The 16052-nt window shown below is 37.7% G+C and overlaps 1 protein-coding gene across 2 annotated transcripts in view; it reads left to right on the forward strand.

Moving 5' to 3' along the window:
• The first annotated feature begins 990 nt into the window (after nucleotides 1–990).
• Nucleotides 991–16052, forward strand: part of SLC35D1 (solute carrier family 35 member D1) — a 49503-nt gene continuing 34441 nt past the window's right edge. The window contains exons 1-8 of one of the 2 annotated variants that reach the window (XR_005215336.1): nucleotides 991–1539; nucleotides 2411–2444; nucleotides 2537–2623; nucleotides 3412–3479; nucleotides 5053–5124; nucleotides 5721–5789; nucleotides 7834–7936; nucleotides 11582–11674. Coding sequence is in view for 1 of the 2 variants with exons in the window: in XM_037826957.1 (XP_037682885.1) it covers nucleotides 1337–1539; nucleotides 2411–2444; nucleotides 2537–2623; nucleotides 3412–3479; nucleotides 5053–5124; nucleotides 5721–5789; nucleotides 7834–7936; nucleotides 11582–11674 (729 nt within the window). In the remaining variant the exon portion in view is untranslated. The remainder of the gene's footprint in view (nucleotides 1540–2410; nucleotides 2445–2536; nucleotides 2624–3411; nucleotides 3480–5052; nucleotides 5125–5720; nucleotides 5790–7833; nucleotides 7937–11581; nucleotides 11675–16052) is intronic. The other variant, XM_037826957.1, reaches the window with a different exon arrangement.

The following is a 16052-nucleotide window of genomic DNA, read 5'->3' on the forward strand; positions in this document are numbered from 1 at the left end:
GATGGAGGGCATAATAGGAGTAAAGACACAGAAGCATGAACCCACATGGCTCTTCAGGGGTCTGGGCGACTGGGCCTAGTTTGATTTAGCTGCAGCTTAGAGAGGGGAAGGTGAGGAGTGCCTCTGGAGATGTAGGCAGGAGACACATCAGCGAGGATTTTGCAGGCCACGTTAAAAACGTCAGCCTATGTGCCAGTTTTTCCTAAGGAATGTCTGAAGAAGACAGGTGCTCCTAAACTCAAAGGCGACAGATTTAAGTATTTAGAGAAATAACTCGAAGTTCTTTTGCTTTGCTGCCATTAAAATTCAATATGATGTCATACCTTTGTTTAAGCTGATAATGAGTGATTTCTGTTATATAATAATGGCTACCATTTACTGAAAACTAACTCGGTGCTAGCTATACATATACAGAGATGAGGCCGTTCGTGTTCAGAGAGGTCAACTAATTAGCCCAAGAACACATAGCTATCTAGAGAATATTTCTAGGAATCCTAGACTTATAACTTCAGCCCTTTTAGACTCCAAACTCCTTGTTCTTTCACCAACCCCCAAACTGCTTATCTTACTACCTTTTTGGATATGTCAACATTTTTTTTTCTTAAAAAAAAAATTCTCTTTGATCTGCAAATAGTGTTGTTTGGTGTTTTCTGGGTTCAGAAAGTGTAATGAGGAGCACAATGCAGTGCAGAATGAAATGTTTAACTGTTTACTGTTGATCCACATTGATACTTCTGAAAAGCTTTGAGAAGAGAGAATTTAAAATGAGCCTTGCACAGCATACCGCGTTAACTACTCTACCAGTCACACCATTCGGAACGGAGGGCCCGGATTTTGTTGAGGCAGCTATTTGGAAAATACTGCCTCCCAGCCTCGGAGCCGCAAACCCTCAGATTCCCCCCAATTCCCACCCACCCAGTACGCGCCCCGAGGAGAAATTCTGCGCGTGCACACGCACAGACATGCTTTTTGCCGCCCCGGCGCCCTTAAGTGGCTGCTCTCCCCCCCGCCCCAGATTCCTCTGAAGGTCGCCGCTACCCCTTCTCCAGGCCTTCTCCAGGCCAAGCACGGTGCGGCCTCTTACCCCCTGACCCCGCGTTGCACAGTGCCGGAGTAGTGCCTCCCTGGGTGTGAACCCTTGCGTCCCTGCCCCTGGGCGGGGACGGGCAGCGACCGTGCGGGGAGCGGAGGCGGCGAGTGCGTAGCTGGCTCAGTTCGCTAGCCGCAGCGCCGCGAGTTCCCCGGCGAGCCGCCGCCGCACATCGCAGCGCCGCTTGGCTCCGCCGCCAGGCCCATCCCGCAGCTCCGCTCACAGGCAGCAGCCGCCGTCGCCGCCATGGCGGAAGTTCATAGACGTCAGCATGCTCGGGTTAAAGGAGAAGCCCCCGCGAAAGCCTCCACACACAGACATGAGGAGGAGCTGGGGATGGCGTCGGCCGAAACGCTGACCGTGTTCCTTAAACTGCTGGCCGCCGGATTTTACGGCGTGAGCTCCTTCCTGATCGTGGTTGTGAACAAGAGCGTCCTTACCAATTACAGGTAGGGCCGAGGCGGCGGCGGTGGCGGCCGAGGCCACGGAGGAGGAGCGTGCTGCGGCGGGGCTCCTCTGCCCTGGACTTTGACTGCAGAAGTTAAACATGAACAAAGTTGGGCGGGAGCGGGGGAGGGCGGGGGTTGACGCGTGCTACCCGGAGCGGCGGCTGGGGCGCGGAGCGGGGTTGGCGCGCTGGCTGGGGTTGGGGTCCGGTTCCCGGAGTGGAGCTCGGGTCGCCCGGGTGCGCGTTGGGGACCGCGTTCGGGCAGTGCCTGCCGAGTCCTCCTTGCAGCGCCCTGAAAACCGTGCCTTTCAGAGAAATGAAGCACAGTTGCTCATGATTTTTTGGTCTCTGTGTATACAAAGCAGGGAGGAAAACGAAGGATGTCTTCCCTCCTTCGCAGCCTGGACCGGGGTCTGGGGCTTCAGGGTCTCCTCTTATTCGCTAACAGTCGCAGGGGATGTTCGCACCCTCGTGCCCATCTAGAAGTATTCCGTAGCTGTCACTGGGACTTTAAGGCAGAAGTATGGTTTTTATTTTTATTTTTTTAAGGTGTGAAACCGTTGAAGAGAGCTATGTCCTAACTTCCTTGAAAAATCTGTTGCAGGCAGGCAGCCGATTGAAATTATAAAATCAGACGAGATGAGACAAGTGGCCGCCCAAGGCTACAAAATCAGCGGTGTAGCTTGCCAACAGGCTGGGAATTTTCTCACAAGATTTTCATTTGGATAAGGGGCAGATGTTGATGTGGAGCGTATCAAAATACGTTTAATGTTGCCAATGTACAAATTGAATTCACAGAATGACGTTTGGGTTTGCTGACCCTGTGTTCCTTTTTTTTTTTTTTTTTTTTTTTTCTTTTACTGTTTCTGTAGATTTCCCTCCTCACTATGTGTTGGTCTTGGCCAGGTTAGTTTGAATCTTCAGCATTACGTGGTTTATATTAGAACTTCTGTTTGTCTTTGTATGTGGAACAGTGAATCTGTGTTCTCTGTTTACAGATGGTGGCCACAGTGGCAGTTCTCTGGGTGGGAAAGGCGCTCAGAATAGTCAAGTTTCCTGACCTTGACAGGAATGTACCTCGAAAGGTAAAAAAAAAAAAAAAAAAAGAAAAATTTATTTTGTGGGGAAAAATATATTTTATCAGTTCCTTGTGCATTTAAAAATTGCAGCTTTGAAATTGCCCAATCTCTAGAGGCTGTAATGAAGATAAAAGAGTACATTTAGTAATATGTATTAAAGATTTTCGTTTGGATAAGGGCAGATGTTGATGTGGAGTGTATCAAAATATATTTAAGGTTGCCGATGTACAAATTGAATTCACAGAATGACGTTTGGGTCACAATCTCTTTAAAATTAAGAAAAAAAGTAGTTTAGACTAGGAATCTCCGGTTCTTTTTTAATCAGTGCACACTTAGGAGTACAACAGTTTTGTAGTTTGTACATCTACTGAATCTAACCAGCGTATCCTGCATTCACTATTCTTTGGGTTTAGTTTCATATTCTTCTATCTGCTTTTGCTAGCTTCCACATGAAGATGAAATGCCTTTCTTTTTTCTGCTGACAGTAGTAGTCATCAGCTAATACATTATCATATTTTAAAACAAATGATGTTTCTGTTCCACATGATTTTGATCCTTTTAATATTTCTGTTTCTTTTTTTTTTCCCTGTCACTTTTTCTGTCATAGCAATGCTGTTTATCCAAGAATAGTTAATGTTGGGTGTTTCATGGGGGCCAAAACTGTGTGTGAGAGCCAGTATTATCTGTTAAGTAGAAAGAATTTGATCATATAAACACAACTGTTTCTGTTTGAAAGGACTTTGTTTTTGCTGTCTTTATTATTGAGTTTTGTTATCCCTTTTTAAATTTTCTAGACGTTTCCACTACCTCTACTATATTTTGGGAACCAAATCACGGGACTGTTCAGCACAAAGAAACTGAAGTATGGATAACTTTGTTTTCCTAGTGAGGTTACTAAAACGTATTCTTAAAACTGTACTTGTATGCTAAATATTTAACACATTGTTATTGATTCTGGAAAAAAAATGAAAGGACCAGAAAGCTTCCCTTACTAAATAATAAAGGTTGCACAAAAGGTTTTAGTCTAAGCTGTTTATATATGGAGGGAAAGAGTCACCCCCCGCCCCTTCCCCCTTTGCTGTTAGAAGTAAATCCTGCCTTGGATAGTCTTAGAATGCTGTAAATTGCTGTATTAGTAGGTTTTCATTATTTTTCCAGACCTGCAGTAGTTAAAGGTATATGCTAGGCTTCCAGGATTTTGATTCATAAATGTTACATTTTAGGCAAATTCCACACAGCAAAATCAGAGGGTAGATGTAAGAACTTCTGCAATTTTCTTTAACCTGAGGTAGTTCTGATAACATCATTTGGAACCCTAATACAAATATGATTAATATCTTACCCAAGGCAATATAGAGGCAGCATGGTCACCTTTAGAAGGAAGCAGTAGCTCTCTGCTCCATGCCAACATTGTCTTATTGTAATAAAACAAATTCCTGCTTTTCCACTTAAGGAGTACAGTGAATATTGAATGAGTGTGATATTAAAATTTCACACACAGGGAAACCATTTGAAAGGAACTCCTGGCTCCACTACTTCCACAAGAGCCAAAGTACTGGCATACTGGATGATTATAAAACAGAATTGGGAGACCTCTGAGGTTCAAAGATAAAGTATTTTCATTTCCTCTTCCTTCAGACCCAAGAAACCTGACAAAATGACCAAGGTGTTGGAGAGGGTTCCAAGGAAGTCACATTTATCTTGGGTGGGAAGTTCTTTTCCATCTCCATACCTACTTGGAATGAAACGCAAGCCTGCTGCAAAGTGCTGCTTGTGTAGAGTTTGCTCTTTTTTTCATCCATTGTCATCCATTCATCCATTCATTTAAATCCTAACTCTGATTGCTAGCTAGGTATAAGGCACTTTGGAGTGTACAAGGATCTTATTATATCCTGGAAGAGATAAGGTATATTCAGAAATAACTGTATTGAAAGAGGCTGTTTGATTAGCGCAAGCAAAAATGTTCTCAGAATTTAGAGGAAGACAAAATTACTTCCACAGAAGGACAATCAAGGCATGTTTCATGGGGTAAGATTTTCATAGCTGTTGTTTGGGGGTTGGAAAGGGAGATGACTCCTATGGTAAAGAGGAAAAAGAGGACTTTAAAACTATTAAAGACTTACATGCTCACAATTCAGGATGTTTGCATAATAAGCAGGGTAGAATTAAAAAGTAGATGTTATTAGTCTGTGATGGTAGCTACACGATCTCTACCATTTTTTGGTTAGATTGATATTTCTCACTTCTAGTAGTTATATAAAAATAATCTTTTAGGTTTTCAATAAGTATTTCTAAACAGAAGTAAGGGTTTAATTTGTTTAGCATGGAATTTCCATCAAACCAGGAAGAAATTAGCATTATTTAAAAATACCAATTTGGAGAAAGTTTTTTTAAAAAATTTAAGATTTATTTTACCTCATTATCTTTTTTTGCAGCTTGCCAATGTTTACAGTTCTGAGAAGGTTCTCCATCCTGTTTACAATGTTTGCTGAAGGAGTTTTACTCAAGTGAGCTATATTTCTAATATATCGGGTCTTTAAATGACCTTAATTGTGTTGAAAATGTGCCCAGCTCGTAAAATTGTTTTGTTTTCACTTCAACTTTTGAGTTAACAACTTTGCTTTGCTATAGGAATTGGTAGTTTATAGGGGCAGTGGTTGGGAAGATCATGAATTAGAGCTTTGGAAACCTATGTGAACAGGTGATTTACTTTCTAGATTTTTTGTACCTACTGCTGCTGCTAAGTGAAGCTGGGTCAGAATCATAGGTGTAGGGTTTAAATTGGGTTGTTTATGATTTAGCTATTTTTACTACAAATCTGTGTGTTTTTTTCTATTCCAAGAAATTCTGATTTACAAAAATTCTAACTCACTAATAACAAATGGTTAAAAAAAAAAATAGGTGTAGATATTTATGTAACAAAATGTGTGGTTGCTTCATCAGAGTTCTTTTAAATATCCAATTCCTTGAAAATGTTTAAAAGATGACTGTTTAAGCTTTTTTAAGAAAACGTATCACTTATATTTTACTGTCCATGTTGTCAAATGGGTCTATGTGAATAACTGAGGCCATATATATATATATTTATTATTTTATTTTATAGGAAGACTTTTTCTTGGGGCATTAAGATGACTGTATTTGCAATGATTATTGGAGCTTTTGTAGCTGCCAGGTAAGATGTAGACCTATATAAAGACTATGATAGCACATTAGAAATTGTCAATATTAAGAATTCCTTATAGCCTATATAAGAATCATAATGAAAAGCATCAAAAGACTTAGAAAGGTTAAATCTGTTTGGCCAAATTAAGATGGTAAAATTCAGATTCTTGGGATTCTTATAAGTTGATTTCACAAAATTTAGGATTTGTTACAATCTCCTACTTAATGAACACGTATGTTGTGCTGCACATTATGTTAGGTGTTCTACACATACTGTTTTTGTATTTTTTATAAGAACTCTGAGAGGTTTAAGTATAATTTTCCTACCATATAATTGAGGAACTAAAGCTTAAATTCAATAATTTGCTCAAGTTCACACAGTTGGTAAATGGCACGCCTGAATTTCGAATAAGTGCCTGACTCTGGAGCCATGTGCTTTTATAAACCTTGCTGCATTCCTTTACTTTGCATGCTGCTAAAGAAAATAATATCTGTTTTTCTGTGAGGTGAGGCAAGTGACAATGAATCATTTGCCTTGTGAATATTAAATGGTAGCACTACTTTATTTGGCTTTGCAATAAGATATATCACAAAGGCCATAACTTTATTCTGTTAGATTGCTAAAGCTTTTTTCCATTTTTTTTAATTTTTAGTTTTAAAATGCATGGGGAAATGTGTACCCAAAGACTCAGAAAATTATCATTTTACTCAGCCCAGGGAAGTCATATATGGATTTGTTAATGTCACAAATTCTGCTTGACATACATTTTCCATCTGGAAGTTCCAACATGCTTCTTGCATTGAATCATTTACCTTCATCACATCTCTGTGGTATAAGGGAATGGAGTTTTTATATGTAAGATTCTATTCTACTCTAAATCTCCAAGGGAAATTTCATCTTAAATAAAAGAGGATGGCATAATTGGTACTAGAATTTGGTTATATAGTTGACTGCTTGTCCCTCTAGGTTGCGTTGCCTCTTAGGGGAGAAGTTCTGTACTAGCCTCACACCTTTCTTTTTGGAGACGTCCTGCTAGTCCTTGAGACTGATGGAATACAAAATTATACCAAGCAACAGGGGTTCCTCAAGACTTACTCTGGTCTGCAAAAAGTTTCTGAGGAAGATTGCTCTCTTGACCAATCTTCCCTAATTAGAACCTTTTATTGGGGGAGAGATTGGGAGGAAAGGAATCTGAAGTTAGAGGTTTGTTAGATAATGGCTGCTTGGGGAAGGGGATCTATATTAGCCTAGTCCTGCCTAAAACTGCAGTGGCATAGAGCTCTTCAGAAGTCTGGATTCCATATATTGTATCTTTGCATAATCACAGACTGTGGGGTCAGTATTTTTACTAGGTTTCTAAAGTTTGCTGAAGGCATACTTTGTCATGTTTTCATTTATTCTCTAAAATTTGCTGAGTTCTTTTCTTTTGCTGGTGCTGTGCTAGGCATCAGAAATTTCCACTTTTCTCCAGTACCACTAATTATACCTTGTGGGTTCGTTGAACAATTATATATATATTTGAGCTCTTACTACCTGCTTAGACACTGTTCTTGCTTGATTTCATTCACCTCCACCTTTTGGAAATCCTATGCCTTTTATCTAACTCCCTGTGCAAGGTAGTCTGATCCTTTGTGTGAACCTTTGACAAATAATACAACTTCATTGTTTTGGTTTCCTTATCTGTGAAACTGAAATCTCGTGCCTTCTGCTTGCCTCACAGATGTAGTATAATAATAAATTTAGTTGTTATGTGGCTTTGAATTCAGAGAAATGTGTTAATAACTGACATGATAGCTTATTGCTAATGATGTGTTGAAGTGTTAATACTTCTGATTTCTGAAGATTTCTTTATTGAATATGAAATTGCAAACTATGAGTAGGAATCAAGAAAAATACTGGTAGCTGATAAAATGTCTAATGTTAACTTATCTAGATAAGAATATGATAGATAAGATAAGACTATGTTCTTGGAAATATTATGATTCAGACATGTTTCATATTAAATGCATGTTCTTAAAATGTAAGTTATTAAATTGTTGCTCATATTTTGCAGCTCCGACTTGGCATTTGATCTGGAAGGATATGTTTTTATTCTGATAAATGATGTCCTGACAGCAGCAAATGGTGCATATGTAAAACAAAAATTAGATTCAAAAGTAGGTAGCAATCTAAATATTCTCTAACACATGTTTACTGATGTTGGGAATGATAATGTCAATTCATCAAGGAAAAAGCAGGGAATAAAGAAAAACATTTAGGAGGGATGGGAAAGATATAGAAAGAAACATGTCAAAAATATTCATGGCTGTGTTTCAGAGGACTTGGTGAGAGACCTGGGATGAGAAAGAAAAAAATATCTGGAAGCCCTTGGGCTTGAGGGGAAATGAGTGTTGGAAGGGGCCGCAAAACAAGGATGGCCTTTGTGTATCTGTGCTACAAATAATGGGAAATCTTAAGGAACATCAGGATCTCTTAGGAACAACACCAGGCTTCCTGGCCTAGATCTCAAACACATGAACTTTATATACCCAGTACTTTGCCCTCAAATGGCTGATGTGCATGAAAGCTAATTTACAAGTTTTTTTTTGTTTGTTGGTTTACTAAATACTTTGAATATAGGCATGCTAAATTTTATTTTTAGATGAAACTGGACCACCAGAAATCTGAGTATTTGAGCCAGATTGCTTTTACTAAATTATGTTATGGGATGACATTATTGTAAGACACAGCTGTGTAGAATACAGCTTTATATATCATAGAGTTTTTATTGAAAGTTTGTCCTGTGTATCATTATATACCCTACATGAGGACCTACATAAGATATTTATCTTACATGCCACCATAATTTTTCTTGAGCAGCTGGTGTATTTTTTTCTCATAATTTAATCTTGTAACGGACCATGGATGGCTTTATCCATATTTCCTCTTCAGTCAGATGGTCTTATCTGCCTTTTTTTAAGTATGCTTTATAATATGTACAGTATTTCTGAAACTACTTCAGGTCCTTTTTTCGAGGTCAAAGTCATAAACAAATACAAATGCCTTACCTACTTTATAGCAGTATTTGTATTGAGTTATTGTGGTGTTTGTTTGAAACAGTCTTGGCCAGGGGCTTTGCCTTCTCTTCTAGAAAAGAAGTGTAAATTTTATGTTCTCCTCAATAGCTAAGAGGATTTTTTTTTTTTTTGTATATCCTTCCAGAAGTATAGACACTGTTGATCTGTTTCTAACATATTTTCTTTAAATATATCTTTAAATTTTATCCTCTTTTAAATCTTGTCCTCCTTTTATTTGCTTTGGAGATGCTGTATGATGATTGCATTTTAATGGAAATAACCAATAAATTTTTTTTTTCTTTTTTTAAAAAGGTAATGAAAAGGGAACAGAGATTTGGTCTAATTCCATTTTTTTTTTCCTTTGGCCCATTTTCTACTTTGGAAAATAGTTATGATAATAACACATCATTTGTCCAGCAGCTTCAGCTGTCTAAAAGTGTACCATCCAATGAAACTTTCTGTGAAGATGGAACTCTTCTACATCTCTCCTGTTCTTTATGGGAGCCGCTAGCCACATATAGCTGTGGAGCACTTGAAAACTGAGTGGTGTAACTGAGGAACTGAATTGGTAGTTTTATTTAAATATAATTAAATTTGAATAGCTACATGTTGCTAGTGGCTACCATACTGGATAGCACAATCTAGAGTACATCCTAAAGCCTAGAAAAAAGCAAAGAGGGTTTCTGATGAATTTGTTCCCAGGAGACCCCTTTACTTCTTTACTCAGAAATGGCTTATGACTTTATATGTATTAGGTAGAATTTTTAAGTTCCGTGATCTGCTTTTCCAACTTCACGTATTAGAAACAGCAAAGTAGAAGGTGGAATTATATTTAGAGACAGAGAGGCTAACCAGCAATAACAAAGTTCAGCTAATAATAAGAGAAATAAACTAGAAAGCTATAAAAAGCAGATAGAAATGTTATAAAAGGCAGATAGTTGCGGGGGCTATTAAATAGCATTATGGGAAGCAGTGTATTAGAAAATAATACAATAATGCATGTTTATGATGATTCCCCTAAATAATATTGTAGTTAATGTACTCCGTGGAAGAAGGCAGGGAGAAAGATAGTCAAAATAGTTAAAATGTGAAAAGAAAAAAGTTTTGGCATTTAAGTTTTTGGCATTTGTCAGTTATTTGGACAATTTGTGTGTGAGTGTGCGCATGCATGCGTATATTCTCTACTTCCTGGATGACTTGCATTCACTCTCATGCCCTTGGCAGACTGGGCACCCATTGTGAGAAGTTTTTTCTTTTTTCCCTGTTATGGCTTTTCTTGATTCAAATATATATTTTTTTGCCTTAGAAATGAGGCACACTTTTTTTCATTGATACTTGTAGTGACCATGTATAATCAGTTATTTGATTTATCCTAGAGGCAGTATGGTCACACTGAGATGCTTTAATAAATCAGGAGTTTTATTACCTATAATTTTAGGACTGCTTGTAATCATGGTCCTTTGAGCATGATTCATGAGGCATAAAAACTTCGTGATTCCCTTTTAAACTTGAATGCAGCTGTTAGATATAAAACATTTTTAACTAAAAAATCCACATAATTAATACATATTTATGATAGAAGTAATGGAAAACATAGATAAGCAAGAGGAAGACAATATAAATTTCCCTTTATATGTTTAACAGTGAGAAACACTGTTTTGGTGAATGTTTTTTATTGTATTTGTGTGCATGCCTATACACATATAACCTGTATGTAAAATTTTAAGCAAAAGAGGGATGATATATTTTCCAACATGTATTTTCCGCTTAGTACTGTTTCAGAAACACTTTTTCATGTCAGTCAGTATTACTGAACATTCTAACTAGCTGCATAATGTTTCCTTGTATGGCTGCATCATAGTCTAAATCAGGTAGTTTTCTATTGTTGGATATTTGTTTCCAGTGTTTTCAGAGCTGCTTTTGAATAGTTTGACTTTTGACTATATTCAGTGATCTTTCAATCACAGAAATTAGGTAGACATCACAGCCCTACCCTCATGTGTTTCCCCACCTCCCCAACCCTGGCCTACTTTTTCAGGTGACTCTGCTTCCTGCTGAAGAATCCAGAAATATGCGAATCTCCCTATGTTTGAAGATGTTTGTTGTCCTTCATTGCTCCCCAGTAGCTGGGGACACAGCTAGGCATATTGTGTTCTGGGAGATGTAGCCACGTAATCTTAACCTCCATTGTACTTTGCATACGCATTTTTAGAAATACTTCACTGGGAAGTTAATGTCTGTCTGTATTTGTCTAGGTCTGAGGCTGTGTGTCTGGATCTGTCCATCTCTCTTAAGTGGGACTTTGTTATACTTCTGAAAAGCCTAAGGCTAATTCAGTGACTCTTGATTCAATTCTGGGAAAAGAAGAGCTTCAGGGATATAGTTCTGTATATATGTGTACATGTGTTTAAAATAGCCTCTTCTCTACTTGCTGTTTTGAAGCAGTCAGTTGATTTCAGTGTTATTTCTCCCATTTTAAGCAAAGAGTTTATTTAAATAAGTTTAAAATCTTTTAAGTTTGCTTTGTATTTGTGTGTATGTGTCTTCTGAAAGATTAGGTTATTTCTTAGTGTTTGCAAAACTTCTGACTTGACTAATTTGCTTTGTTTGTTGTGGAGGAGAGAAGTGTGTGTGTGCATGTTTGTATGTGTTTTTTGGGGTGGTGCTGTAAAGGCCTATGTGTGTATATATAAATATATTTATTTGCAAGAGCCAAGTGAAATATCCAATTGTTTCCTATTTTAGGAGCTGGGAAAATATGGTCTACTTTATTATAATGCACTGTTCATGATTCTGCCCACCCTGGCCATTGCCTATTTCACAGGAGATGCACAAAAGGTAGGACCTTCTAATTATGGTTTAACAGCTTTAATTGATGAACTACATTATGATTCATGACCAAAAGCTAGTCTTTGGGGTTGTTAAAAAGAAATGTGCTTTTTAAGTGACCAAAACTGACAATTTACTTTTTAGCTTGCTAATGTTATGCTAACATTTTTTCTGGGCTTAAGTACTGGATTTTACCCAAATTACTCAAAATAACTCTGGCTGTCAATACAAAAATAGTGCATGTCAACTAGTATCCTTTTTTATGTGCCAAAAGGATAGAGGAAGGGAATTTTTATATTTCTACTAAAAACAAAATATCTTTTGTAGCAAACTCTCCTTGAGAAACAAAAAAATCATGAAATAGTAAAATTGTTTCACCCCTAAACAAAATGTGAGATATCACTAGAAGCTTTCTGTTTTGGTGGACGTTTTCATCTTGGCTTAACTCCCAAACTGTTCCCTCTACCCACACTGTGTGGTAACTTAACCATATAAATAGCAGCTAATAAGATAGTTTACCCATTTTCTTCAAATGTTTAGCTATATAAATCCAGAAAATTTTCCTCCAAAACAGGCCCATATTCACAGGAGAAAAAGTGGTACTATATTGTTAGAATTCACATAATTTTGCAAACTAAATGGAAATCCAGACTTCTGCCAAGGATTTCTGTGCCAAAATTCTAATGATCCCCCTGACTAGTGGCTTCTTAGAATAAATGTGTTGGTTATTCACTGTGATGACAGTGACAATTTCCACAAATCACTGGGAGCTGAAATAAAGAAAAAGTTTTTGAAAGCAGTTATATTGTTCTTGGAGCCACAGGCAGAAGACTGACTTCTTATAAAGCTGTTTTTTTCAGCAAGAGCTCTTTCTTTTAAAGAACTGGCACAGATTATCTGCAATATTGCATACATGTTTTAATGAATTGTGACCTGGTTGCCAGCAGGCCTAAAAATAGCCCCAAAGTAGGAATCAGACTAATAGAATGTTGAATAAGTAATTTGTGGCTGTGAAAATGGTGGGAAGAGAAACTAACATTTATTGAGTCCCTATTACATGCTAGTCACTTTATATGCACAATATAATGTAGAGATTTGAATTATCCCTCTTTTACCAATGTTGAAATAGAGTTTCAGAGAGACTAAGTCATATGCCCAAGGTCATAGAGTTGGTGGTGGTGGAGTTGGGATTTAAACCCAACCCTGACGCCAAGGGCCATGGTCTTTGCACAGCACAGGGTTCTGTCTCCTTGTTTCCTTGTAGCAGACTGTGAAAGAAGAAAATACCTCCCTCCCTTTTTAGCTTTGGGGCAAGAATGTGATTTAAAATAACCAGCCCCCTAATGGCAGTACAGATGGTTCTGAATCTTGAGGCCAAGGTATACCTGAGGAAGTTGGCAGGGTTAATGTCAGTAGGCATACTGAGGACTTGGCAAAAATTGAATTTTCATTGCATTGAAGCTTTGACTAGTGGCTTGTAGCTCCTGAAAGAATTGACCAAAGGAACTGTTTCTTCATTTTAGAGTGATGGTAACTTCTATGTAGATTATCTGTGAGGTTGTAGCATAGTAACTCACTTTCACTTTGAAATGCTTCAATATAATTAAGAATGTTTTCTCATAGAGTGGAAAGTTATTTGTCACCTGTGTAAGGATGGGTTTAGATTTTCTATTTTTTTTTTCCCCCTTTTTAAAAGCAGAGGAGTAGAATTTGAGTAATGCTGTTTCCGAGTGAAAGTGCCAATGCTCAAGAAAGTTTATTTTGGAAAAATAATGTTTTTTGTTTTATTTATTTATTTATTTATTTTAAGAATGTCAGCAGTCATATAATTACTTTCAAGGTAGGATGATAAACTAATTATGGGAGCTGAAATCATTGCTTTATAGTCCAACCCCATTCATTGTTTTGGGCTTCATATAAATGTTCATCCTCACTGTTATTAGTAATTAATATAGTTCTTATAAAACTTTTATTGGCATACATATGGACACACTGGCTATTTTTCAGTCTTTTGCTCTTCCCTTCGCTCCTGGCATTCTCAGGTAGTTATTAAGTGTTATTTTGTGTGTCTCACTGTGTTAGGCTCAGATGATAAGGGGGAAAGAAAGGTAAATTAGGTGGTGTTCTTGGCTTTGAGGATTTTACAGTCTTCTTGGGAAGCAAATTTGTCAACATAAGAGCAATAAACTGTTATAATTTGTGAAAGAAGTATATTTGGGGCATTGTGAGATCAATTCTATCTCTTTGTTGAGGCTGAGGGATGGAATACCTCATGGAAGCTTGCCTACAATCAAAATTAAAATATAGCTTCTGTGAATGATCAGTGTTGTTTTGGTAGGTTACAAATTAAATTTGAAACTTACGAAGTGAGAGTTCTAAGTTTGACTCTGTTCCTAAATTCCTTGTATACTTAATGAAGCAAATCACCACAATTTCATGTTAAGTTTAGTTCAGTTTAATATTTTTGAGCCTGTCTTATGAGAAAAAAGACACAGTTGTTTCCATGCAAGGAAGACATTTGACATGGTGTAGAGAATGTGTAATATCTCACACTGAAGTGTGTGTCCATCACTAAGTACTGCAAGTATTCAGATTAGGAAGAAATTGGTGTGGGATGAATATCAAGATTGGCTTTTTAGAGAAGGTGGGGCTTGGTTTTCTTATCCATCAAATGTGACAAGTAATGCCGACCTATTCTAGAGATTGTTACAAATATAACATAAAGAGGCTGTTGAGTGGTTTGCTTTTATTGAACAGTCTGGAAACAGTGGATGGAAGCCATAGATGACCTAAGTGTCCAGGATGCTCATAGTATTCTATAAAAGGTTTGCAGTTTCTTTCTTCCATTGGAAGATTCCAGTTTCGTAGTAGTGTGTGGTCTAGTTGTCTGAAGCCCTGGAAAAAAGGGTTCAAATTAAAGAGTAGAATATGTGGCAGAATTTCAGAGTTTTCTAGTAAGTCGGGTTTATTTTCAGTATGTGTCTTTTACAGCTGTGCTTTTCCTCCCAAATTTGCAAATGTATATGTAGATAAGATGCATGTGTGTGTGTGTTTTTTTTAAGAATGGACACTTCTTTTGTTGTGGAATTTTTATTTAAACAGAACTGTTTAAAAATAATTTGAACCTAATTCTGGCTGTTAATAATACTTTAGCTACAAGGCATGATAACCATGTTCTTGACATGCTTTCACATACATCATTTTCCCTGATTCTTGTTCTATATCTGTGAGTTAGGTTGTTATCTGTTTTACAGAGGTTAAGGACATGCTCAAGGTGGCAAAGTCTAGAACTGGAACCTGTCTGTCTGACTCCAGATGCCTTGCTGTTTGCCTGACTGTGTATCCCCAAAGCTATTTGTTGCCTCCCTGGCTTTTTTTTTTTTTTTTTTTTTTTTTCCTCTCATTCAGGACTGCCAGGCAGGACAATCTGTTGAATGTGAGAAACATCTCAGTACTGGTTAATAGAGTGGTATTAGAAATAGAGTCTCCACAGCTTGTCCTTGTCATTACTTGATTGTTTACAAATAATTCAACAAATATTTATTGATTGCTTATTATTTGTCAGGTATATGTTCTGGATTAAAAAAAAAGAAGTCTTTTATTCAATGGAGCTTGCATTCCGATGGGATGAAATAGACTTAACATCAATTATATAATGAGTACTGTGAAGAAAAATAAAACAGAGGGAAAAGTGATGGGGAAGTGCCATTTTAGATGGTTAGGGAAAATACCTTTATAAGGTTCATTTGAGCTGACACTGACTAAATGAACTGAGAAAGCAATTTGTGTGGCTCAAGGGAAGAAGAGCTTGTTCAGAGGTCCTGAGGTGAGAGTACATGGCTTGTTCACAATGAACATTTTCTGAATAGGTAAATACCTGGAAAAGTTGAGCTGAGCCTTGAAAAATGGGGAGCAGAGAAACAAAATACACACTATTTGCAACTAACAGCTTGAGCACAGATACAACTGCAGCGTACTCTTCAGTGTGGTTAGAAGGTGGGAGTCACAGACTTTATAGAGACCTTAGAAAAGACCTTAGAGAGCATCTAATTCAAGCCTGTTATTACAGAGAGACTTCAGGTCTATAACTCAAATTTCCTGACTGTGTCTGGTGCTCTCACTTTTCTCACCATATCATACCCTGCTCCCTTCTAAATTGAGACCAGTGTTAGACACACAACTTTGAAATTTATGCTGCAGGTAGTGTCAAGTCCTTAAATGTTTGTGACATAGGTAGTACAGTGGAGAGAATTTGGGACTAGAAGGCAGAAGAGCAGCAACCTCCATTTCTGTCCCTGACCACTGCCTGACTTTAGTAGAGTACCTTCTGCTCTCCTGTCCTCTCTTTTATCATGTGTAAGATGAATGGGTTGGATCAGATATTTTC

Source organism: Choloepus didactylus, chromosome 2, assembly GCF_015220235.1.
Source record: "Choloepus didactylus isolate mChoDid1 chromosome 2, mChoDid1.pri, whole genome shotgun sequence".
Taxonomy (NCBI): Eukaryota; Metazoa; Chordata; class Mammalia; order Pilosa; family Megalonychidae; genus Choloepus; species Choloepus didactylus.